At 38.0% G+C, this 26,703-nt stretch overlaps 2 protein-coding genes and 2 long non-coding RNA genes across 6 annotated transcripts in view; 2 read left to right on the forward strand and 2 right to left on the reverse strand.

The window, feature by feature from the left end:
- atp9b (ATPase phospholipid transporting 9B) overlaps positions 1 to 4,440 on the reverse strand; it is a 45,845-nt gene extending 41,405 nt beyond the window's left edge. For both annotated transcript variants that reach the window (XM_059556057.1, XM_059556056.1), the window contains exons 1-2: positions 4,309 to 4,440; positions 798 to 971 (exon numbers count right to left, since the gene is read on the reverse strand). In XM_059556057.1, coding sequence (XP_059412040.1) covers positions 798 to 971; positions 4,309 to 4,388 — 254 coding nt within the window. In that variant the 5' untranslated portion in view covers positions 4,389 to 4,440. The remainder of the gene's footprint in view (positions 1 to 797; positions 972 to 4,308) is intronic.
- Positions 4,441 to 4,773: 333 nt separating this feature from the next.
- On the reverse strand, positions 4,774 to 16,457 carry sall3b (spalt-like transcription factor 3b). The gene is made up of 4 exons (XM_059556058.1): positions 15,052 to 16,457; positions 8,384 to 11,308; positions 6,937 to 7,280; positions 4,774 to 6,498 (listed from the first exon to the last, which is right to left on the reverse strand). Exons 1-4 carry the CDS (start codon positions 15,131 to 15,133, stop codon positions 6,103 to 6,105), a joined length of 3,747 nt encoding a protein of 1,248 aa, XP_059412041.1. The 5' UTR covers positions 15,134 to 16,457; the 3' UTR covers positions 4,774 to 6,102.
- Positions 15,963 to 20,971, forward strand: LOC132145220 (uncharacterized). Of its 2 annotated transcripts, XR_009434449.1 has the most exons (4): positions 15,963 to 16,012; positions 18,026 to 18,232; positions 19,998 to 20,068; positions 20,823 to 20,971. It is a non-coding gene; the product is annotated as an uncharacterized LOC132145220 (long non-coding RNA). The 2 variants fall into 2 exon arrangements; XR_009434448.1 differs by lacking the exon at positions 19,998 to 20,068.
- A 2,151-nt stretch (positions 20,972 to 23,122) lies between these two features.
- LOC132144694 (uncharacterized) lies at positions 23,123 to 26,348 on the forward strand. Its single transcript, XR_009434378.1, has 3 exons — positions 23,123 to 23,195; positions 23,290 to 23,425; positions 23,652 to 26,348. It is a non-coding gene; the product is annotated as an uncharacterized LOC132144694 (long non-coding RNA).
- Positions 26,349 to 26,703: the final 355 nt, after the last annotated feature.

Below are 26,703 nucleotides of genomic sequence, written 5' to 3' on the forward strand. Positions count from 1 at the left end.
TTTAATTGCTGGTATATTTAAGTATCCATCAGATAACCAGTGCATTATGTCTTGCAATTTTGTTACACACAGTCAAGTTAAAAAAGTGGTTCATGCTACAGTAGATAGACAAATACAAATTCTAACGGACTTATTTAAAGGATTCATCCAAAAATGAAAATCGGCCCATGCCCATCCAATCGGAGTTATATAAAAAAATTATCCTTGGCCCCTCCAGGGGTGAATAAAGGCCTCCTGTAGCGAATCGATGCATTTTTGTAAGAAAAATATCAACATTTAAAATGTTATAAACAGTTTTCTCTCACTTCTGCTAACTGTCGTACGTGAAAGCCATCCCAGGGAGATGACATAGGACACAAGCGCAGAGCAAGCGCCTGTGAGATATGCTTTTCTCGTAAATTTGTTTACAGGAGCAAAGGAAGCAAAGTTTCCTTACTTTAGCAAAAAAAAACCAGTCTCTTCTTTGTGCTTCTAATTTGTGACCTGCGTTTTGTTTCGCTGTCTCTCCACCCCGCTTCTGCGTTCGCCACAAATTACCGCCTCATGCACTATGCTGACGTCATATGTCATCCGTCCGGAATGGCTTCCGTCTATGACAGATAGCGGAAGTGACAGAAAAGTGTTTATTACATTTTAAATATTGATATTTTTCTTACAAAAATGCATTGATGGTGTTTTGTTTTGAGGGTGAGAAAACATGGGCTAATTTTCATTTTCGGGTGAACTAATCCTTTAAGAGCACTTAGGTAACATTTTAATGATTAAATATTAATATGAGCTCTCACGTGGCCTGTTACCTGGTGCACAGGACCTTCCATCCACCACAGAGGAACCAGCCCAGTCCTCTGTTTCTCTGCCTCACTCTGGCTCTGGGCAGCGTCTGATAGTCACTTTCGTCATTTTCAAAGGCTTCCTCTGACATCATCAAGGGCATCTCATCAAGGCTTGAGGATTCGTCTTCAATCTGATACCTGAAATGTTGTAACATTGAGAGAAAAAAAGATGATGTTAAGCATCATAAAAGTATTATGATTTTATTATGAAAGTTGTATAGTCCTTTTCATTTATATAAATTAACAAAAAAGTTAATAATCTGCTAAACTACAAAAAAAAAAGCATTTTGTTTTTAGATTTTGTTTCAAATTAAGCTGTCACATCACAAATGTAATAAACGGACACTGTTTGTTTCCTAAAACAGCATTCCTACTTTCATTATTACATCTCAAATTTAAAAAAAGACATATGCAATGAAATAAGGGCATTTTTAAAGGCGCCTACATGAATGAGTGGAACAAAAAATGCAGAAGTCGAGGGATTTGTTCCTCTCTCACACTGTGTTCCTCATTTATCGAGACGAGTCTTAAACTCAGATCAGCAGAATGCTATTGTGACACTCTGAAACAGCCGACGTCCCAAGAGGATATCAACTTCCACCCACACAAAAGCCTGGCCGTTTCTGCACCAGATCCACTTTAGCTTTAGCGTCAAAACCTACACACTCTTTTCACTCTAGAGCTGTCTGTGGATAGATTTAATTCATGCAATTAGGCCTCTGTGACCACTGTAAACACTGAGAGCCTTTTGCAGTTGAACACTGAAAAAACATAAAAATACCTACCAGCCTCAAACTGTGCTGACTGAACAGGCCTCCTCAGGTAGTGATATCGTGTCTGTTCAATTATTAAAGAAGCGTAATACATTTACAATGGAGGACATTAACAACCTACAAACTCTAGTCCTAGGGATTTTAAAAGCAACACTCCCTTTTCCTCTAAAAGAATGAATCAGGAAGAAATACATTTGAGAATTCAGAGAGTGTGAATCATATTTGATCCTCCGCAACACACCGAACCCCCACATTGTGTAGTGAAGATTACTGCACTTACAGAACTCTATGATAAAAGTAATCCGATCACCATATAATTTGCTTAAAAATCAAGCATGTTTGACCATATTTAATGTGCTCTACGCATGTGTGTTGATCAATGTTTATATGCAAACAACAGCCTAAATTAAATCTGTTCATCATATAAAGTGACTTAGAACACTTGGATTAAACTGCTTAATTCATACGGACGGTTTACTATGCATTTTTAAATCCTGAATGTTTTGGTGGAATGGACTTTCAATGGACAAACGGAAATCTCTCAGGTTATTAAAGGAACAGTCCACTTAAAAATGAAAATTTACACATCCAAGATGTAGTAAATATACAGTATAAGATGAATTTGTTTCTTTATCGGAACAGATTTGGAGACATTTAGCATTACATCACTTGTTCCCCAATGGATCCTCTGCAGTGAATGGGTCCCATCAGAATGAGAGTCCAGAGAGCTGATAAAAGCATCATAATAATCCAGTCAATCAATTAATTATTAATGTCTTGTAAAACGAAAAGCTGCATGTTTGTAAGAAATAAACCTAGCATTAAGACGTGTTTTGGCTAGAAATAGTTTCAATTTAAAACTCCTTAAAGATGGGTATGTTTCTTACACACTGGGGTCAAATGGATTACTTGTGCACTATCATGAAGTTTTTATCAGCTGATTAAACTCTTAAGGTCTTTGCACACTGAGTCCGAAATTTTCGCACGTTGAAAAGTAAACACGACCTCACAATGTGTCAATCAAGTTTACACACTGCTTCTGAAATTTTCGTTCGTCATAAAAATATTCGGATCAGGTTTGATTTTCTGCATTTTTGCATCTGTAGCATGCATTTTGTTAGGAAAGGATAACGAATAAGAAAAAATGGAAAAACGCATGCAAAAATTTCAGACTCAGTGTGCAAAGACCTTTATTCTAATGGCAACTTGGATGACCTGAGAGGAGTATAATTTAGGCACGTTTTGATTAAATGAGTAAGTCTGTGGTCTGGATGCTCAGAAATCCACCTACGCATGGCTTATTTAAAGCTGGCTCTGCATAATAATTTCTCATTGATTTCGTTTGAGTTTGGCGTGAAATATGGTCCAGACATGTTCTTGACAAGTTTCGTGAGATTCACCATTATACAAGACTTTGAACTAATGGGAAATGACAAATATCAGCTCTACAAAGGCTAATCGTTTCCTGCCACAATAGGCAAGATATTATTGAGGTATGTCAACAAAAACACATCACTCTGACATGTGTCTACGTGGACTTTAGCCTTTGAAATGCTTTCAGGTTAACCTCGACAGCAGTCAAGCAAAATGGGTGTAATAATAATACAAACAAGGATAACTAAGTTAGCTGACCGTTGTAATAATACAATTATACAGTCTAGCAGGGCCAATGCAAGAGATTCGAAGCCAGCAGGCCCATCACTGATATTTGCAGTCAATTGTATGATAAAAGAAATCAGATCACCATCAATTCTGCTTAACCACCCATATAAATCAAGAAGGACAACAGAATAAGCAAAGTATGAGCCAAACATAGCTGGTGGTCCAATTTATCTCTCCTAACTGTGGTCAGTTCTTCTGCTCTCCTCTTTCCTCCTCAATAAAACACAAAACGATTCACAAAGTGATTATGTGCAATAGCATTACCCCAAACAATGAAATCAAATTAAGCAAGCATTTGGTTTTTGTCCATACTCTCAAGCAGCAACGCCACAAGTGGTCCTTAGACTGTCAGCATTTGACAAACAGCTGGATGCCATAAATACAGATCCTGTCTGCTGTTAGGCTGTTTATGCGGTTCAGGAAAACCAGATGGACATTAGTTTCTAAATGAATATCCCTGACATCTTTGCCTCGCATAAGCCGTGGAAAAACAGTTTGCCGTGATATCTTGTCAAGCTCAGCATCACAAGAACATGGCATGTCTTCGCCATATACCTAAGGAACAAAGGCTCATAAGGTGGTCTGATAAACCAAAAGCTTAGGACATTTTGGGTGATTTGTGATGTTTAATGAATGTTCTGGAACGTTCTATAGAAATATTCAGTTATTTTATATGAGACGCTCCATAAAGGTAATTACACTTACAGAATATCTCATGAGCTTGTTATTATAATACGCCTCAATGAATGTAGCCTACCTAAGACGTCTCCCGAGTAGGAACCGAAGTGACAAACATCTCACATGATTATATTACATCTCTCGGGGAGTCTTGTATCCTCTCATGTCCTATCAACTGTAATCTGACACTGACAGCTCGCGCTGCTGAATTTACACTGCCGCTAGCGTTAGCCCGTTAGCACTCAACCCCGGAACCGTCACATAAACAAACCCAATATCAACACGTACGCTATTGTAACAACTCAATGATTGTCTTGTGTTTAAAAGATGAGTTTGAGATGAATATGCATCCATCTACATACCTGACAGGTCTGCCAGTATTATAATACGCAGTTTTTCTCGAATTCTTCCGTACAGGATTCAAAGGGATGCTGTCTGCCATCTTTGCTCGGTTACGTATGAATGTCGTCACGTCCGGACTAGAGTGAGCTAGATATCTGTTGTAATCTGGAAATGTGATTTTGAAGGTATTTTATTTTATGGTATTAGAATATCTTACTTGGATGAATTTATGGGCTTCCTTTGATGGTTTATTTCACATTAGGCATCTTACCAGTGTTGTCTTGCCGTACTTTGAAGGTGTGTGTTCCCAAATGAGGCCAAAATTTAGCATTTAAATAACAGTAATAAAATAGGCCTACTATAAAAAATTTATTTTAGATAAAAATGTCTGTCTCAAGTTAAGACAAATACCGAGAGACAGAAAGATATAAAGAGTGACGCACATATAGTTACAAAATACAAGTAATATGACACAAACAAAAATGTTTAGTTTGAGATTTATTTATTGAGGGTGGCAGCAATATTGCGTCTTAGAAAGAAATCCAGTTCAGTCAGCGTGTGAGAGACACCACCTCAGTTGTTCCATGTAAAAATACTGATGTACAGACAGAAAAGCAAACCTGGTGTACTTTTTATTTGTTATAATGTATCTGAGTACAAAAATAGTGTCTCCTTTTCATGCAGAGGACACATTGAATCCCTTGTTTCACCATTACCTATTTTATGAAAAACTGCTTGTTTATATTTTTATGTTTTCCCCCCAACACTAAACAATATATTATATAAGGAAAATAGCACTACAAAATAAAATAAAATAAAAAAGCACTAAAATGACCTGACATGACACGTTTAGTAAATAAGACATAAGCTACCATTACAGACAAGTACATTGTTTTTTCCCTTGTACATGAATGGTTCTGGAAACGTTTATTTATTTTGTTCTCGATAGGAAAACACACTTCTAGATTGTGAAATAGAATTGTCCTGCAACACATTCAGATGCATCACAAGGGCTTCATTGATAACTATACCTTAAACTGAAGTGTAAAGGTGTTTTTAATGCAAGATCTTTATTAGCAGTCATATTATACTTCATGCTCTCATGTTGGCCCACTAATTAATTTTGCATGTAAAGTAAATAAGGCAGAGAATAGCATAAAACATAAAATTAGCATTAATAATAACACAGCATAGGCTGGTATAAGATGGAACGTTTCATTGCTGATAGCAGCTAAAATGACACTAGCTTTCATGGTGGTGTACTTGATTTGCATGAAAATAAACGGTTTGCATCCAATGCATAGCAGCAAAGCAGTGGGACGTCAAAGAATAATACATCTCTTTTCAAAGCCTCTGAATTGTCTCTTTATCTTGTCTCGGGGATTTAAGTTACATACTTTCAGCTGTAGCTATATTAAGACCACAGTTTGGGAATGAAAAGTTTCTATTATATATGCAAACATGTTCCCTTTCTCATGAATAGGGCATTGTTTATCAGCAAAATCAGAGGGTAAAAACAAATAAAATAAAATAAAATACATATTTACAACATAAAATAATAATTTCATCTCAAAGCAATGCCCTTGGATCAAGTGTAAGGTTTCAGTCAGTGGACATTATTGAAAAAACTAACCGTGGCCCCAGTTTAAACAATAAAATAAAAAACAAGTGCCATTATAGCTTAAGATAAACTGAATCATATCCCACATGAATCAAGCACATTATAAACAGTTTATTCTGATTTAAAAAAAATCAAGACACGTTTAAATTTTCAATGTTCCTTATGCAAGGAGAAAGAATATGTCACCTTTACTTTAATTGATTCCAATATCTTTTTTGTCATCAATCATCATGGAGAAGTGTTGTCCAGCACCCCTTTCTAAGCCTGTTTTTTCCATGGCTGTGATTGGTGGGCTGTTTCCAGTGTTAGCCTTGTCCGTGGCCACAGTAATGGCAGGAAGCTGGGGGACTCCTCCACTCTGAATGACGGATATTTCATTGTTCCTCATTGCTAAGCCATTAGTTATAGCTGCTGCATATCGGCTCCAGAAGTTTTGGTCCACATTCATGGCCCGCGCTGCTAAATCCTTCTGAAATGCTTCGCTGAATTTCAGGGCGTCACCGCCCAGAAGGGCAATTGGGTTTTCCACAGACAGACGTCTACCTCTACGGGCAGGAGTGTTATTCCACATGTGGGTGCCCATGTGCACCTGTAGACAAACAGAAATGAAAAAGAAATCAATAACAAATATTTTTACGATATTTGCGGCATTTTTGTACCTGTAGCTTTGGGCTGTAAATTACAGAAATGACTCATGTTGCGACAACCACCATGTGTATTTTATTATTTATTTATATATTTATTTGTTTATTCTTTTTTTATTTTTATGATTGACATGATGGTGAATAATTGACTGTAAAGGGAGTGAGAGGGGGAATGTGAACGGGCTTTGACCTGGTCCACACATGCACAATAGCTTTTTACATGTTGGGAACATAACACAATTCAACAATGGTAAGCATTTTATGAAAATGATAAGAATAAAAACAAATAATATGTTTAAAAAAAATGACAACATAATTTAAAAGCTCATATAAAGTTTAAGTTACTCACTTGTTCGATAAAATACAATAATGATCACACATACCTTGAGATTACCCTTGGTTGTGAACGCTCGACCGCAGACAGAGCAGCCGAAGGGTTTTTCGCCAGTGTGTGTGCGCTCGTGGATCTGCAAGGCACTGGCAGAAGAGAAGTTCTTCCCACATGCACTGCAGTTGTGTTGCTTAGGGGTCCGCCTGGGAGGGGGTGCTCCAGTGAGTGAGGTGACGGCCGGTATCATCACTTCAGAGCGCGAGGTGGGAGACTGCAAGTCAAATGCAGGGAAAGGCCCCTCTTTTAGCATGTATGGTCTATTGCAAGCATTCATCTCCAATTTCACAGCAGTCTGTGAATTTTTTGTATACTGTTCTGTAGACCTTTGAGCATTTTCTGCAAATAAAAATAAAGAATTAGTATAAAATCAGCAGTGTAATAAACACACACAAATACCATAATGCTGTGTATTAAGTGTTAAAAATTAAGTCTTGTCATTTCTGGCCACATAATGCCAAACAGAATTGTAGGTTTTTGTTCAAATTTTAATAATAATTATTTATTTCTTCTAAAAACCTCCAATACATGAATAAACAGACTAGTCCATCTCCAAAGTCACACCATTAGTTGAGCTATGTTGCAATGTCAGGCATTGTGTAGCACCACATTGTTTACACATTTCGGGCAATCTGAATACGGCTTACTTACAGTTGCCCTATCCTGCATATTTAGCTAGGATAGGAGATAATATATATATATATATATATATATATATGTGTGTGTGTGTGTATATATATACACACTTCATCTTTAAAGTGATTCAAATTATACAAAAAATACAACAGATTTTTGCTGCTTATTTAGTTTTACATTTTACCACAACGTACTTTCATTATTATCAAATCACTTACATTTGTAAACTGGATTTGGTGTTGAGATTACATGAATCATTTTTGTTGACATAACTAGACAGTGGAATTTTAATTCCCTGCATGCTTAGCATATGGCTGCATTAGCAGAGTACATTTGAAAAATAAATGCTATTTTATGTGTTTGTGGGTAAAAGGAAATACTACTGATGTTTAATGTTCAGTTATGTTATAGATTTAGAAGAGTTTCTGTTATTTTGTGCTGTTGTTCTAAAGTGTGGAGCTTGTGTTTAGGCTGTGTGCTACATGATGACTACAGTTGTGTGTGTTGTTTCGAAAGAATAACTGCTAACGCCAGTACTGAGACTAGGTTAATCTTACTCAGTCATCCCATACATTTCATATAATAATAATAATAATTTTTTATATTTAGTATGTTACTATCTAACACAAAGACATGCTTTTTTGGTTTGTTCGAAAAAACATTATTTGTTTTAATAGACATGTTCTAGTCTTCTAAAAACCTAAAATAACTGTGTGAAAAAGCTTTTCTCAATTAAATTAGGTTCACTGAGCAATTTTTTTAGTGTACAGTGTTTTTACTGGTATCATATAGCAGTTTTAGCTTACCATGTTCCTTATTAAAACACTGTATGTTGAAAGAGTTTTCTTTCTTGACTGTAGAGTTGATAGGCTGGATTCCTGTTTGATTACCAGTCACCTCATTGACTGTATTTGCTGCTGGACAATCTGTTGTTTCAGATTTTACTATAGATGTTGCCTCTGGGACTTTAAAGGAGAGGTTCAGAGAGACTAAATGCTCATGTTGGCCCTCAGATTGACTGTTGGGATATGGTGAAATGTTAATAGAACTAGACGAATGTGGCATTAAACTAGTTTTTATGCTGTGGTTCTCCATCTCACCAGTGGTGTTAGAGCCCAGAGCATGAAGATCGTTATCCATAGTTCCGCACCTGACCATCATTTTTCCATTTGATTGGCTGAGATTGACAGATAAGTCTTCCCCTACGCTTTGAGTTTCTGATACACTGGTTGGAACTGAGGAGATAGGTGGTGGACTGTCTGAAAAAGAGCTCAGGGTGTTTTCATTGTTCTCCACAACATCCCCTTCTTCTTCAAATGAAATATCATCAAGACAGTCATCTTCATAAGTGCTCATGCTGTCAAAACTCTCCATATCTGTATCTTTCTCATAGATGGTTTCTGCCAGAGGAGTGTTTGGAATCTGCCCACCCATGTGCATGCGTATGTGCTGCTGTAACACAACTGCATTTGTGAACTTTTTCTGACAGATCGGGCATGAATGTTGAATCCGAAGAGGAGGCTTTGTGCGGTGTACACCAAAGTGTGTCTTTAAGTTACCCTTTGTGGTGAACGCTCGTCCACAAACCTTGCATTTAAATGGCCTCTCCCCTGTATGGATGCGGTAGTGCATCTTCAGCGCGCTTTGACAGCTTAGCACGCGGTGGCAGATAACACACTGATTGGGTTCCATCATTTTCTTGTCTATGTTTTCCACAAGCTGTTGGAGCTTTGATGTCTCAGATGTTTGCATAGAGTCTTGGAAACCACCAAATGGGAACTTGGCCTTGAACTGATCCGAGATGGGAGGAGGAGAGGACAACTTATTATCAGCTGAAGGAGCATCAGTGGACTCAGTTACATTTACCTTAACAGGCTTTTCTGTAGACATGGACTGCGGAAGCAGGATGTTGGGGTTGTTAGCATTTCTAGTCATACTGTTCGATGGCAGGTGCACTTCTTCTGTGTTGAAGCTATGTGTGATCTCTCCTTCTCTGTTTGATTTAGGGGAGGCCGCAATGGTGGACATATCTGTCTCAGTGCCGGTGGGATTAGGCGACGACGGTGCAAGTTCACCTCTGGCTGGCGATGGCCTGTGTGGAGATCTTTCAGAGGGTGTGCTTGTAAATGAATCACTTAAGCTTTCAATAACTGGTACTGTGGGTGGCAACTGCAGACCCACTGAAGATGGTACTGTCGGAAGAACAGGCTTGCTGTCTAACCAAGTAGGTCCTGCCTTCTCCGGAGGAAAAGACATCCCATAAGGGATCCCGGAACTGGTAGGGATATTGTCAAGATATTCTGGGACTGGGTACGGGTTCATCTGAACATGAGGGTACTTCTCCTTGTGCCTTTGGAAGTGGACTTTGAGGTTTCCCTTTGTCGAGAAACGGTTGCCACAAATGTTGCATTTGAAGGGCCTTTCGCCTGTGTGCGAGCGCAAGTGAATCTGCAAGGCACTGTCACTGCCGAACACTTTAGCACAGAACCTACACTTGTGCTTAAAGAATGGGTCCTCAGAACTGGGCTTGCTGTCAAACATTGAGACACTGGGCAGTTTGCCCTTACGGTACTTCATCATAGCAGCAAGTGGGTCTAATGCACTGGCAGTGGCTGCAATACTGGCCAGCGGATTGGGAAATATGACTCCATTGGGAGGGCTTTGAGGTAGTAATGGTAGGCTGGCAGAAGGGCTAAGGAGGCTACTCTGGCCAGCTGATAGTGGGCTGGGAGTGCTTATGGACTGGGTGTTACTAACGATAGAGTGCGATCCACTACAGGTGGGCAAGAGCGGGGAAGCCCCGCTGTAGCTGAAGAGATGAGGGGTGGAACTTGTTACAGAAGCAGTGGCACTCTCAAGTGCTCTAGAGCTGATTTGTCCACTGCTTGGCTGGGAAGACAGCAATGGTGGATTCGCAAGCATAGATGCCTGGGATACAGAAGCCTGCCCATTCACTGCAGAGGGCATGACCCCTGATAATGGAAGTACAGTTGGTGGAGCGATGCCCTGGAAATTGTAAGTGTTAGAGTCAGAGGGCAGGCTTTTTGAGGCAGGATTAAGGGCGGCTTGCGTAGGCTGCCTATTCATTACAGCGACCTGGCTGCGGATCTGCTCAATGAGCTGTAATTGCTGAACCTGCTGCTGCTGCAGCGCCATCAACTGCTCCAGAATCATGGGTATCGCAGCTGAGTTCAGCTTGCCTGCAGACCCCGCACAGTGAATGCTCTGGGAAAACTGAGCAACGGCCACACGGGTGCTGTGAAGAATCTCCAGGGTCACATTGGTGCTGGGCATGTCATAGTGATTGCTTATAGGTGCTGCAGGGGAAGAGGTGGTGTTTTCATTGTCAAGTGGTAGAGGACTGAGGTTTGATGTTTTATGCTCGGGCAAACTTATATCCATTTGTTCATTCAGGTCGATGATGTGCGTTTCCTCAGGCATCTCGTCCACTTTCTCAGCCAGCTCAGAATTGAGCTCACTGACCTCCATTTCTGCTGAGTCACTGTGGGCACTCAAGAGGGACTCTGTCGGCGATCCTCGGGAAATGGCCTTCTCTTCATTCTCCTTTACTATCAGCACAGGGGGGTCTTCTGTGCACTTCTGCTGATGCTCCAGCATTTCGGACCACTTGAAGAATTCAGCACAGCACCTCTCACACACGTGCGTCTCTTCACCTCCGCTGCGGCTCTCTGTGCCGCTGTCCTCCTCATCACCTCCCCTCAACAGAAGCGCTGGGAGATAAAGACACACAGAAAAAGCATGTGAATAGAAATTTTTGAGATGATAGATTTTTCACAGCTATTCTTGGAGGAGTGAACAATATAGATAAAATAAATCAATTGTGCCACTTTACCAATTACTGAAAGTCAGCCTCTTTGTGATCATGCTCAGACTCAGACGATAATTTTCTTTGCACAATCTATCAAATTATGCAACCTATCTATTGAATATACGGGAGCTTAATGAAATTCTATAGGGGATATTGATTTCCAATGTTTTTATACAATTCACAGCTGCACTGTCAGTTGAGGGCAAATTGAGTCTTTGATTGACTAATCTGAACTCTCCATTGCTATCAAACACTCTTATTTCCTGATGAATTTGAAGAACTAATTCCTCTCCACTTGACATTGTTGAGTGAAACAGTTATCTCTCACTGCTAAAGGTGTACAATCTTGACAAAATGGTTTCATCTTTAAATGTGTAAAAAGCACAGTTAACTTCAAATTGTTTTAAATCATGTCATATTTGATCATAAGAAAAGAAGAAACAATCTGTGTGTTTTCACTAGAAGTCAAAACCTTTACCGTGTATTTATCTTTAAATAAATCTGTTCAGTGCCATTTTCTCATTGAATCAGTAAATTACATAACAACAAGAACATTATGAAATTTACTGCATATCATTATTGAACAAGAATACACAGCTTCAAAATATTGTAATTTCAAACCAAAATAAAAATGAATGAACATGTAAGACAAAAAAATTATTTTTTTTCATTAAATAAATAAGCAGCATTTAATTAGATTTTTTTGTTCAGATTTTTGCATACAGGTTATATCAACTTAAACTGTTATAGGTCGTTGGCTCACTGATGAGCGCTTAAGGGGTTGGGTTTGGGTAATTTATGCACATGTCAGAATTTTTCAGAGGAAAATATACACAAATAGATTTATACATAGTAAGCTTAGTGAGATGGCAAAGTCCAAATAGAAAAAAGTAAGCCATTACTTCCTTAGATTTTCTGTCTGTTTGTATCTGTGTGTGTGTGTGTGTGTCTGGGAGTGTGTGTGCATTTTCTGTTTTCTTTTTCCGTTTTTTTTTTTTTTTTCTCTTTAATTTTTTTTATAAATTTTTATCATATTTTTTCGTAATATAAAATGCAGTGGAAGATGTATTTATTGTAGATTTCATCAGACCTTTTATCGCCTTGATGTAGCCACATTGAATATGTTTATGATTAAGAATTTTTTTGGATAAAAATTTCAGAAAAAGTGACAGTGAGAAAGAGAAATGAGTGAGGAGGGGATAACAGAATATCTGAAATAATTTTGTGGTCAGGTGTTGTTGTGTTTCTTCTCAGTTTTTGTGAGCCTTCCTCAGAGTAGTTACAATGTGGGTCATTTGCTCGTCTACTTCCAGTAACTGTGTGGGTGGTCTGAAAACCCTTAACACCGAAAGGTGAGAGCTAACTGAAACTGATCTAGTGAGGTGACCAATTAACTTAAGGCCATGCTGCAAATCTTAAAGTGTTCACAGATTAGTTCATATTGACATAAGCATTTACTAAATAGTCTAAATAGAATGACAAAAAATTCCTTTGGCGTCCGTGAAAAGACGGACAAAACTGTGCTCGTGAGACAGATATAACAAATTCTTAAATAAAAAAAGACATTCTGTGGGGCCCTGCAGCATGAGCCACTACAAAGATTAAAAAACTTGTGAGATTCCTAGGGTGCTCAGCTGGTAACCGTGGTTTTTGTAGCTAGCTGGATCATTTCGACATGAGACAGACAAAGGTTACAACGTAAGAGTCTTAGAATAAATTTCTCAGGCCCCAAAATAAGAAAGCTAAAATGCTATTAGACAGTCGTTACTGTAGAGGCCTGATGAATGGCATTTGAAGGCAAACTGAAAGATGTACAAGGGCAAACGCAAAAGTCAAAATGATTGTGTTGACGTTGACAAAATGAGAAAAAACAATCAGCTAAGTACATATTGCATACATGGATAAAACTGTGAAGTCAATGATTATTATTATATTTTTTTATTTTTTTAATTCATTTAAAATAGAAGCATAATTGATCATTAATTCAATTTGAAAACAATGTGCCAATTCATCTTTTAACAGATAAAAATTACAGATGGTGTTAGGTCCCTAAGTTACTTTAGTTTGTTAGTAATATTTTGTGTGTCTGAGCTTTATCTTAAATTTCTGCACTTATTGGACATTGATTTTAGTAAATATCAGAATACTTGAGCAGATGTTTCATTTTCTAAAAAAAAAAAAAATCTATTTGTTCAGAGGTTTAAAAAAAGCAGTCATTTTATTTGACTAAATGTAAAAAGAAAAAAAAAATGAAATAAATAAACCACAGTTTATACTTTAATGTAAACGTTTTTAAAATTATCAATTATTTCTACTTCAATATTGTTGCAGCAGATTTCCAGTTGAATCCTTTAATTACTCTTCTAACAGATCAGGCCTGATTATAATGAATTCATCTGATTAAAAATAATCTAAAGAACAATAAACGTCTTTCACTGTCTGTTTTCAAACCATACTCTGGTTCTCTTCTTTTATGTCGCTCTTTGTGTTGCAGTAAATACTTTAACGCGATTTAAATGAAGACACAACTTCGACACCAAACCAGTGTGAGGATTTTTAATGTGGGCACGTAAGTAACTTCATTACCATGATAAAAGGAATTATTCTCACGCAAACAGACGAATGTTAAAGGTTTTGTTTGGGTCTTGCACTGGGACACTTTTGTAGGTTCTGCAGTGCTTTATTTTGGTGTTTTATGAAAAGCACGAATAGATGCACAGCCCTAATCTACCGTTACTGATCATAGCCTAATTAATTCATTTTAAATCATGTTAGCTAAAATAATAATAACAATAAAAAAAATAAATAAATAAAAACAGTCTAGTCTAGGCTATATGAAACACAAAGGTAAATAAATATGGCCTGTAGGCCTACATGTACAGTTCCTAATTAAGCAAATTAAATCGCTGAGAACATTGTATCACCTTAAATGCTAAATTACTTTAATGAATTTAACAGAGATTCTTAGCAAAGAGCTAGAATAGCCTACTGAATAGACACTAGAAATTACGGCTTCATTTTTTCAGAAAAAAAAAGGTTCGGCATTTTTGTCAAATGACACACAGCCTAATGAAAGTTTGACACGAAATTTCCAAAAACACATATGTGTATGTTTCATGTAGCCTACTAGGAATATAAACGCACTTTACGCGTTTTATGATGCACTCTTAAAAATAAAGGTTCGAATAGAAATTTTACAATCATCTCACAAGGAAATCTCCACATGTAACTTTTTATTTGATTCTTTAGAGAACTTCTAAATACCGGTGCTTTAATAGAAACCTAAAATTAAGAACTTTTTCATCTCCAAAGAACTATATAACTTACAGCTAAAATGGCTCTCTGTTAAACGTAAGAATCATCGAAGAACCTTTATTTTTTAAGGATGTAAAACTTTGTCTTGAGTTCCATCTAGTCTACTTGAACTGAACACAGCGTGGTAAAAACTTGCATATGCTTACTAAATCAAGTTCTTTTTACTCTAAGATTCTTTCTATGTTTAAAGTGTCGGTTCTGTGCCATGCATCCTACAGCGTGTTTTCATCACCACTCGAAAAGAACCATAAAACATGAAACGCGAAATTCTGACAAAAGAAACTTGTATCTAAAGAGTCAAGTAAAAGACTCGTATTTCAATTGACATACCGTTATCCGGACTTTTGTCCGACTGTGTTCCTTCTTCGTCCGATCTGAGATGCTGGGGTCTCGCTTGCTTTCTTCGGGACATGTCTCTGCGCTTCGCGTCGGCGCTCCGATCTGCAGAAACATCGGACGCAGGCAGTCCCGTACAGTCCCGGGGTCAGTGAATAAGAGATATTAGATGTTGTTACCGTTGTGCAGATTGCGCATGTCGGCGTTTATAATGATAGAGGGTCATGTATTACGTTGCGCTGCATGAGGGATTGGCCGCGCGCCAGTAGACACTCTCTCTGGATATGGAAATGAGGGATGGACTGAGTAATTAGCCCGTTTCACTTCCTCACTTTTCCCCCTTTTGCTCTCTGTTCACGTAGGACCACAAACTGGACGCAAACAAGTGCGTCTACAGCTCTGGTGGCACTTCACATGGCGTAAAGTCCATCCGTAGTTTGTTAAACATCATCGTAAGAACGGAAAACCAGTCTTGTCACGCTCACACGCCTTCTTTACAAATAAATGACAGCATGAGTTACATTCAAGCACCTTTAAAACAGGCTCTCTCGACGTGTATTGATTCTAGTTTAAGCATAGCTTTCCATAAAATAAGTTTTGTTTAATTTTTATATCTATGCAAGAAAAGTTTGTTACGACAGGCGAATATAGCTGCCTATTATAAAAGCAGTTGCCTCGGTTAATAGTTGGCTGTAATTTAAATGGTTCGGTTAGTTTAAATTAAAGCTTTTTAATTTAAACCCCCAGAGGAAGTCAAAATAAAATGTTGACGGTTTTTAATAGGTATTCTTTAAAAAAATGGTTCAATAGCCACAAAAGTTAGATAACAAGTTAGTACACTAAATAGACACCAGCAAACATTCGCGTTCGCCTGAGGAGGTCACCATAGCAACAGTAGGCTGCTAGAACGCTTTCCGTCAGGATCTGTATGGGACGGTACGTTGACGAAACATAAGTACTTAAATAATTTATGGATTTCTATACATTAACATACCACAAGTATATCACAAAAAGTGTTTAAAAAAGTTTTCACGTTTTTAATTTTGTAAAACGGGGAAAAAAAGGCAAAAACAATTCGGTTTCGTGAGAGGAACCTGCACAGAACGCGCGCGTTTGAAATCGTTAAAGTTACACAAGGAACGTCAAGAACGCAGTCGAATGATTCGCACACTGTTTAGGAGTATGTTGGCAGCAAACACCGTTCGTTCTGTTCTCGGACGGTCCGTCTGCTCTTCGCTCAAGCCGAGGACGCATCCTGCATAGGCTACTTCATCCGATTCAAAACTATGCACGTTCCTGCGGAATCCAGAGTCCCATAAGGTGCATGTCTTCGTGTAGCTGAACTGAAACAGGCGTTCGCTGATTTTCTGCTGCAAATGTGCGTGTAACCCCCAGCAGAAGTCCTGGAGAGATGCAGGAGGGCTGTTCTGTGTAAGCTTATTGCATTAGGCGACCACTAGGATATCACAGACCGATGGACCCCTATTCAACCTGCTCTTTTTTTTCCTGTTTACTTTTTTCCTAACTTCACATCTGTCACAAAACCGACTTCATAAGGATCAAAAAATAAGATATGGCACTTATTTTGTGATCTGCAGTGTGGTGCCATATAAACCTAACACAGTAAACTTCAGTTATGTGCCTATCTCTATCATGATATTGAGCTGCTCTCAAGGGATCAGACAACATTCACATCTGACCAGTATCGCTGGTGTATAGCGGCCAAAGGGCTCTAAATCAGCGATATATCATTTCCATTACAACACAAGTAGAACAATATATAAGCCTATTGATCGGCGTCTCTGTTACTCTTCTGGTGTAGAGAGATAAGCGCAATATAATTTCGTTTGACCTATCTGTATGGCCAAGTGATGGATTGCTAGGGTAACCGAGGGCTTTTATCACAAAACTCTCCCAATGATGTACTATTGATTGTCCTTAACTAGCTTTTCTGGCAAAAATCAAAAGTCCCTTCCTCGCCATCCTCTTCATTATCAATAAAATTACAAAGTGGTGGGAATTGTCAAAATCCACCCCCAAGGGAAGTCTTTAAAACGGCTGCTGTTATCCCGGCTTTTCTGTTATCCATGCCATGTAGGATTAGGAACAGGCTTTTCAAAATGAAACAAAATGATCAGACGAAGAAGAGCGCCTAGAAGGACAAAATATTTAAAATTCTGCCTATGAAACTCTTAATGTTTGTACCTACAGGGAATTTTTGCCTGTGCGGTTGTTAATTGTGTTTTTGTTTTATTTTTTATGCTGTTTTTCTTCACATTCCCCATCTGCTTTCATAAATATGCGACAAGGCAGATTTAAATGAACTAATCATCAAAGATACCGCTTATTCTACTCTATATAACCATCTCACCTGGTTATCACACATTATAGCTTCATAAAAAATGCGTAAGATGAACATTTTCGCTTTTCATTTAAAATAATCTCCGCAGTTGGAGAAAAACAGTGTTTCAGTTCAAGCGTGCAACTCAAGAGTTGTTTTCCACTGGAAAAACAAAAGAATTCTCTCAAAGTCTGTGTTTGTTGAGATTGATCATTTTCTGTCCATTCAAACAAAATCATGTTTAGAATCTTTTCATGGTCCATGCAATTTCTCCGTTCCTTTTAGCCTCGAATGCAGCTTTTTAACAAAAGAACATATCCCACAGCTAAAAAACGTCTTTCCCTACTCTAAACACGACGAAGAGGGTTTGACTCTGAGTATAAAGCACATCATCACAGATAGATCAACAAATGAAGTGTCAGGCCGAAACTACATGAAGAACAAACAAAGCAGAGACAGGCCAGTGAGATGGACAGATGTGAGATAGCACTGTTCTATGTGCCGAGGGCCTCTGGAAATTTCTGATTGGTTTAATTTACCACATCTAACGTGGCTGCTTCTCAAGTCCGCGACTTTTATCTAATGCTGTGAACCTCTATTGATTTCTCTTCTCTATCTTTAATGCAGGACTGGAGCAAAGAGAGCAAAAAAAGCACTTGCTAAATGGAGGACTACTTTGAGATGGCTGCTATTCTCCGGCTTATTGCCTCCTGTCGGCCATGGTTTCACATGAGGTCCGGGGTGTCAGGTCCGCTTCCACCAATAAAGGCTGTGATTGACACTAGCGGGAGAGACTTGAGCTGGGAAAAGAAACTGAATCTCAATGTATGAGGGGTGAGTGAGGGTCTATTGTGAGGCCAGTTGGACCTGATACATCTAAGACGAAATAAACGGTTTTTAGCCGTGAGATACAGGTCCCTCTGCAGTACCGTGGTACAGTCTTTTATCCGACTGTCTGAAAAAACACAGTTGTACTTTTACTGTATGTATACAAGCTCAGCAGTATGGAGATCAGTGTTTGCACTGCGTTTTGGTGCCTTGATATGCAACATCATGTAGTGATTTCACCCCCGTACTTACGGTCATTTACAAACACTTCTGCAGAAGCGCTTCGCTGAATACGTACACAAAGTTTTTGCTTTGTAAACAACCTTGCAAAGAAGATGTTTCAGTTCTGTTAACCCAAGTCGTCATGACAACAGACTATTTTTATGAAAGACAGCAAATTTTAGGCACAAACAGGATATTATGTATTCTATGTTCTCGAGGGAATAACGAGCAAAAACAAGAGTAAAGCCAGTAAAAACAGTAGTTAATTACTGGCTGTGAGTGTGTGCAGTCTGAGATGGCAGAGGGAAGACTTCAGGCGCAAAGTAATTTACTTACATTTATGACCTGAAAAAGAACAGACCCTGCTATTAGCATTTATTGGCATGCTATAGAGGAAAAGCACATAACAAATGAGTTTAATCTCCATCAGCTCGGATTCTCTGAACACTTCACAGGAAGTATCTTCTGACATTGGATGCGTAATCTAATCTGAAGGTAAAACTAATGTTAGATGTGGAGAGTCTGTGGATTTAGAAATATGCTATTGAAATTACAGGACGTATTTTATACAAAAATATTATATGTGCGTTGGTTCGGTAGATCAGAGTTTAATAATGCAGTCTATTTGTCCTTTGGGGAACATATTTAGAAAGTGAAATACTGCATGTCTTATGAAGTTATAAAGTGTCTTTGCAACCCATATTAAATGTATATGGATCAATGACAAATAAGAATTTCCTAAATGATGGAGCTGAGAAATCTAGTTTATCACACATATGGCAGGTTGATAAGTGTACTTTTTAAAATGTATTAGTATTATGATGTAAGAACCACCATCAAAAAAGTAATTTAGTAACTCACAGTATAACTTGAATACACATAAGCATTTTACCAAAAAAAAAAAAAAAGTGAATTGTGTGTATATATATATATATATATAGTATATAAGCATATGTACTATAGAGGAGTCTTTTCTGGGATGTAATTTACTAGTTTGTTGTTTTCTTGTCACATGACAACAAAATGGCTTCCTGCATTTTTGTTACACCACAGTGACTTTGATTTGGCAGACAGAAATGTTTCAGATTTATTACTTTAAAACAAAGATCCTTCACTGCTTATTTTTATTTAAATAATAATACAAAGAATGTTAATAACTTTAACATAAGTCTTTATGTCAAAGTTTTTTTTTTCTTAAATTTTAGACTTTTTCTTTTAAAATAAAATCTGGCACTACCAAGAAAACATACTGATAACCATAGATGATGTATACTCATATTAATATGTTGATGTACAGTATGTGTCACGTTTTCAATATTTTCTTATCCAGATGAAAATTTTTACAAATGACTCGTGTATGATTGGCTATAATACCAATAAATTTAACTATGTGGAAATTATAAAGTTTAACAAAAATATGGTTATGTAAATTGCTTTTTTCTATAATGAAATAGACACTGTGTATCTGTAAGTCAGACCTCACTGACAGCTCAATAAAGGAGCATATGGGGGGACATCTAACCTTCCATGTCCAAAATTACTCTCTCAGTTGGAGGCTGGGGACAAGATAACGATTAGGAAGCTGTTTCCCTGAACATGCTGAGAGAGATGCAAAACCAGGTTAGCATGATCATCCGTCATCTAGTGGCTTTGACTTAAGCCTGTTGCCATTGAGGAGTCCTCTGAATGCATAAACTAAAGGTTAGCGCAAAGGTGCCCAGGGCCATGATTGTTGCTGTCTTGACAAAGTAAAAGAAATTAATGGCACAATCTCTTGCATGCCACTGGCCTTAGATCACAGATGCTTATGACATTTACAGTTAACGATTGTAAAGAGCTGTGAGAAGTAAACAGACAGTGACTAGCGGACGTGTGTGCCTGGTTTATGAGTCACCTCTTGTGTGAGTCTCCAAGCATTCTGCTGTAAAACCCCAGACAAAAGTTCAGTAAACCAAGAGCAACAGAAGCAGAAAGGCAAAGTCTAACTTTAAATTAATGGCAGAATGAATAACAATAGCCGCACTGACCCGGACAGTACAATATATCAAAAATAAATAAATAAATTTGCCTTATTGCTGGTTAGTAAACAACTATCCTGCTCTAAATCAGCATCAAGATCTGTTGTTATAATTTAGTTTGTTTGTATACATATGAAAATTATAAAGATTTTATCACTATGAGCTCAATTTCATGTCAATTTGCTTTTTCGTAACAAACTGTGACATGTCTATGTCGCCATAAGCATCTGTGCGTACACTGAAATGAATAGAAAAAACAAGTCTTTGCTCGATTTTTATGTGAGTGTTGACTGAAGAGTGGGCTCAATCTGTGTAAACTCTCTGAAATAGTGACTTCCTCTCCATGTCTTAAACAGACGCTCGAGGCAAACAGCAGAGAAGTCACCATACATGTCCCTGATGGAAGAAGACCTGAGATTACCTCATTATGGCCTATAAGATGTTGTCCCTTTGGATGCTTTTTTTTAATACTTATAATGTAAGGAATGCATCTTACATATATCTCACTTTGAGATCAGAGGGTTTATGATCTCACGGCTTTGTTCAAAAGTAGATAAAAATAGCTTTAAATCAGCTGTTGTTATAGGTCACTCAGGGCACTTCCTGTTTTCCTCTGTTAAAACTATCTCTGTGCACCATTATGTGGGGAAGTGGACGCACAGCTTTCTCTGAATGTGCTGAATGAGACTAAAGCTTATATAGTGGCTATATATATATATATATATATATATATATATATATATATATATATATATAGTGGCCTCAGAAATTTTCAAATGCTTTTTCCAAATACATATCACTCATTTGAACTAATTTGGACATGGGAGCTAATTTTGTCAAAAAATGTCCATTATGTTCAGCGGAGTGATCTAGAGACTGCAAAAAAAAAAAAAAAAAGATCTTTTCAGGTCACCTTTAGATTTGTGGTTTACAATGTGATGGCAAATTTGTATTATTTAAATTCTGTAATAATATAAGATTATGCAATGGCCTAAAAAGTGTTTGAACTTAAACCAGAACTAAAAATATGTTAATGCCTTTGAAATGAAACAAAATGTATGAATTTCCATTTTCAACAACAATTCTTTTTAAAGCAGTCAATTTTTATTTATAAAACAATAAATATACAGTATTGTTAATGATAACATAAATTTTGTAGTATAAATTGCCTAGTATAGTATAATGATTTTTTTATGCTGAGCTACACCTGAGGTAACTCTTTGTGAACTTGAGAGGAACTGACTTCATACATCCACTAAAAATGATCTTGAGACCAGTTATTTAAAAGTCATTGCAGAACTTGCATTGAAAAGTGAAGTTAGTTCTGAGAAAATGTCTGGCATCTTTCTTGCTACTTGGTTTGATAATTTGTAACTAATTCCATCAAGTGTCCGAATACATTTTTTGTAGCTGGCTCCAAATTAAATGTGTTTTTTTTCCAGTGGTAGCTTTAACAATTAAAATAAAACTGTTACTTAAGTAAATAAGCAAAATAACCAGACAGTGTAAAGTACGTAGACACAGTCAGTCAACAGTGTAGTGTTTGCCGTCTGTCTGGTCCGACATTGAATTGGTGAAGCTCAGTCATATCAACTAATTCTCATGGAACAGAGAAGACACATATCTCACTGCACCGTTAACACAGAACAAGGTCAGCGTCATTCACTGTTATTTTCCTGAAGGGTGAAAAACATAAAGCCCCATATGTGAGACATGGTCAGGGAACTTAAACAAACAAATGAAAGCAGGCGGTGGTGTATAGATGACAGGCCATAATCTGCACATCGTTGAAGAACATTCTTAAAATAGAAAAAAATTGAAGTGAAGGCTACTACTGTGGTAACCTGAAATTTCTGGTTAGGGATCGACTTCCTCCCCTCACATCCTTATGTGACTCATTAAGAAAGCTGAGAGAATGACTGATTCAAGATTAGATCTGAAAACAGCAGCACTTACAAGCTTCAGGAGCAAATGTCAGGACGGTGAAAAAGAACAATGAAGCTCAGTGCGATAAGATTTACATATGTTTTTATGAGGCTGCTCTCCTCGCTCACCCTCTCTCCTTCAAAAGAAAATCTGCGCTACGTGTTCAAGCTTTTTTCCTGGGAGCAGCTTTTTAATCGTTGCCTTGGCTTTGACTTCCTAACGGTTGTAAACAAATGCAATTTTGCATTTCCTGTAGTCTAGACACAACAAAAGAAGCGTTGGCAAGCCAAGTCCCAGCACATGCTGTTTGCATAGCAGCTAACGGACTCCGACAAAACTTTTGAGGAAGAAACAATGTGAATGCAGGGTGTTGATAGCATAAAACAATATTTGGCAGGTCTTTCCGAGATAAAATTGGTAAGCTTGTATAGGTTTTCAAAGTTTACAGCTAGGCTTCAGTTTAAGGCACAACTTTATCAATTTTTTACCAGAACAAAATGATCCCTGACACCGTACGTCATTTTGTAGTAAATGCTTCCGTTTGTCTATAATAAATATAGCAGTTATTTATTCGATTCTTTTATCCGAAGTGCATTACAAATGAGGAAAATATTTTATTTTAATTGTTTCCCTGCTAACAAGAAAAAGTTTTCACCCGTTTCCACATTTAAAAATTGGTTGAAAAATATAACCCTGGGAAAGTCTAATATCTGTACTTTGTCTGCGTTCTACAGAAAATCAAAAAAAAAAGAAAAAAAACATCTCGGCATTGGAGGACAAAGGCATGCTCCGGCCATACATCTGTGAGTTTAGAAACAAAGCTTTGTTTGTAAGCTTCAGTCACTTGTGCTCATGAAAGCAGACACTTACTTGAAAAACTTTTTCTTTTTTTTCCAGGGAAACACTCTAAACCAACATCCTGGTATAAATTTGCAAAACGCAATACAGGCCGGATTGTGCGGGGGACGGACACGGGGCGCATACAAATGGCCCCCCGTCTAAAGTACCCCCTGTTTCTCTTCAGCCTCAGAAGGTAATGTACAATAAATCAACAAAAGAGCATTAATGCCTCCGTTGAGTATAGGAGAGGCTTCTGTTATTGTACCTTTTTTTAAGTATTTAATTGGAAGGGTCCCTTGAAACGTTACACGGCTCCTTCAGATGACTTTTCCCCAAATCTAAGAAAAGATTGATAAGAATTTCTTTCCTCCCTCTCTTAAATCTCTTCAGCTTTTTTTCCATCCCTCTCTCCCTTTCAGGAGAGCCTGCGTTTTTTTACCGAAGGGAGAATAAAGTTTCAAGTGCATGGCATTTGAAGGTAAGGGAGTGAAATCGGAGGCTGGTCGTTGGGGATAAGGCAAGGCTGGGAAAGAGGGAAGTTGGCAGTAGTGCCCAGCCAGACTCGGTGCCTTGAGCTCCCCCCTCCCTGCACCAGGTGTCTGCTACATTTAAATGATACTATTATTCATAGACAAGAGAGCAGGGTATTAAAAGTCCCCCCAAAAAATCATTTGCAATTGAATACAGATATAATCCTGGAAATATAAGTCTCCATTTAGGCCTTGCCATTAAGCTAACAAGGAGCTCTTTGTACAACATGTGTGTATTAATCACGGTCAGGGGAAAGGGGCAGGAAGAGAGAGAGTGGGAGAGAAAATAGAAAGCGAGTGAGCGAGGGAGGGAAAAACAGGGAGAGAGAGAACACCATTCGTGTGTGTTCACATGCAAATTGAAATGTTGCTCATCAAAAACGAGCTTATCACTTTCCTTCTTGTTCTCGGCAGACTTGGCGGGCTAGCGCGAACCCGAAGCGCTTCTAATGGGGATGAACTGAAAATGTATTTGCATTTGTGAAATTTCAACACACACTTGATTTCTTTCAGCTGCGCAATCTGAAGGGCGCAAGACGTAAAGGAAGCACATACTGCGTGCAGATGTCACAACGACACGCAGGAATTCGTGCAATGAAGCCCAGGTTTCTCAAACCTACTGTGTGGGTTTCATTTTCCCGCAGATCGCTTTTATTTGTGCACTTTTTCACTGTGGCAAATAGAGATTTTGAAGGGCCCTCGAGGCAGCCCCCCAATGCCCTTTACAAAACTCCTCTCAAGCAATCATTACATCACCATTTCTCTAAGCCGATTTTCAGCAAGTCTGGCTCTGTTATTAAAATAGTAATTAATTTTTGTCTGAGGTTACAAAAGCAAGTTTTTTTGTCCCCCACCAAGTATCCCTGAAGAGACCAGGGGTGTCGGTGAGGTCCTTTCTATCTAGTCTACGGTCTCTAGATGTAACCCCCTCTAGTCTGGTACAGTAAGAGCACTTTGATAATGGGACAGAAGCAGACACCCGCACCGGATCGATCTGGATCTTGGAATGAGTTTGATAGACTGGTGTCACAAACAAGTGAGGCTCAACAATAGCATCACAATAGATACTTCATAAAACAGAGATACACACTCCACGAATGCTTTTGCAGTAAAGACTTTGAAAAAACTCCCCCTCAAGTCGTTCTAAACCTGTATGAGTTTCTTTTGAAGATAAACAAAAGAAGATATTTTGAAAAATGTTGACAGTAGCCATTGACTTGATATTGACTATTTTTTTTCCATACTGTGGAAGTCAATGGCTACCATCAATTGTTTGGTTATCAAATTTCTTAAAAAAAAAAACTTGCTTTATGTTCATCAGAAGAAAGGTTTGGAACAAGTGGAGGACAAGTAAATGATGACAAAATTATCCCTTTAACTTTCGCCATATGGTACATGGGAAAGTATTGTGCGAACTATATGGACAATATGGACACGGTTTAGTATGTTTAATATGACTAGTGTCCTGAAACAACTCTGCTGGATGTTTCCATAGAAGATTAAGTGTTCATAGAGAGGAGGTGCGAGGGCTTATGGGTAAAAATCACTTGCAAGTGAGGCTTCAAGATAGAATTTTCCTTGGAAACACCAATCATGTTTGAAATCCATGTCAGAGAAGATTGGTGGGGGGGGGGGGGGGGGGGGGTGTTGAAACCCCTAAGGAATAAAAGTTGACTTTGAGAGCCTTTGAGTTTCCCGGACAGCCCATCTGCCATAAAACACTATTGTAAAGCTGGACGCAGGTCCCCGAGATTGATGACTCCAAGTCTTTCAAAAAGCTGTTTGTATAAGTGGAGTTATGCTAAAAATGCAGCAGTGATAATATGGTGGCCGTTCATCTGAAACAGAGCATTACTGCAATGATAAACATTGTGTTTGACTTCATGGATTTAGTCAGCTGGTGTGCTTGAAAGACAGAGGGAAAAAAGTGGGTGGAAAAACATTTGCCTTTCTCCAAAATTAAGTCGTTATTTCAGACAGCCATAAATGCGTGTCCTGAGTTACTCTGGCAGTCTCGGCTTCCCGTCAGATCACAATGGAGATGTCAGGAGATCATCTCTGAACACAAGCATATCCGCCCCTTTCTCACCAGAACACATCAGAACATTTACATCTTTCCATATGAACTGTGTAGTAATGTCATGAGAACCAATGTTTGTTTGTTTCTTAAGCAAACACCCTCATTAAGAACTAATATTGTTAGATTTATTGTATTATAAAACTTTAAACCTTTATCTCACCTGTAAAGAAGCAACAGGTCATAAAACTCGTTGTTTTTACATGATCTCTGTCTGCCCCATGAAAATGACTTAGATTTTTCCCCCTACGTTTTGGACAGCTGGGGCAGGGGGAGCTTTTCAGGATTTCACTGCATCTCGGTGTGTCCAAGCAATAAGTGTGGGGCCAGTGCAGTAGTCACTGCAGGATTTAAAAAGACTTCCTCATGCAGAAATATTTAATCTCCTTTCAGAAAATAAAAGAGGGAGAGGGGAAAGAAAACCCACCATGAGATTTTCTGTTCTTTATTACTCGTGCAGTATCAAAGAGTTGTACATCATAGTCGCTGCTCGTATTGAATGAAATTTCTTGAAGTGTAAAAGTCAAACTTGATTGAAAAAAAATACAAAAAAAATCCAGGGAATTAAGAAAAATAAAAGATTGCGAACGTTGCAATAAGATATCAGCTTTGATTTCAGTATAATTTCAAAGGTTTAAATTAATTTAATGGGCATTTTCCTTCATTGTTTTATATACAGTAGTATGTATGTATATATGTATATTTGTGTGTGTATATATATATATATATATATAGAGAGAGAGAGAGAGAGAGAGAGAGAGAGAGAGAAAGAATTCATGTTTGTGGAAAAAAAACTATACATGTACTTATTTACTTATTTTACACATACTGTATATCCTTGTTTTGTTTATGTATTACATAATT

The sequence above is a fragment of the Carassius carassius genome, chromosome 8 (assembly GCF_963082965.1).
Source record: "Carassius carassius chromosome 8, fCarCar2.1, whole genome shotgun sequence".
Classification (NCBI taxonomy): domain Eukaryota; kingdom Metazoa; phylum Chordata; class Actinopteri; order Cypriniformes; family Cyprinidae; genus Carassius; species Carassius carassius.

What these genes read in the sequence shown, in the direction of transcription:
- sall3b (XM_059556058.1), bottom strand. Translation starts at nt 15,133, where the DNA reads ATGTCCCGAAGAAAGCAAGCGAGACCCCAGCATCTCAGATCGGACGAA. An exon ending in GGACAAAAGTCCGGATAACG is followed by an intron (nt 11,309 to 15,051) that starts GTATGTCAATTG and finishes TTTATCTCCCAG; the next exon opens with CGCTTCTGTTGAGGGGAGGT. An exon ending in CAACCAAGGGTAATCTCAAG is followed by an intron (nt 6,499 to 6,936) that starts GTATGTGTGATC and finishes GTTTGTCTACAG; the next exon opens with GTGCACATGGGCACCCACAT.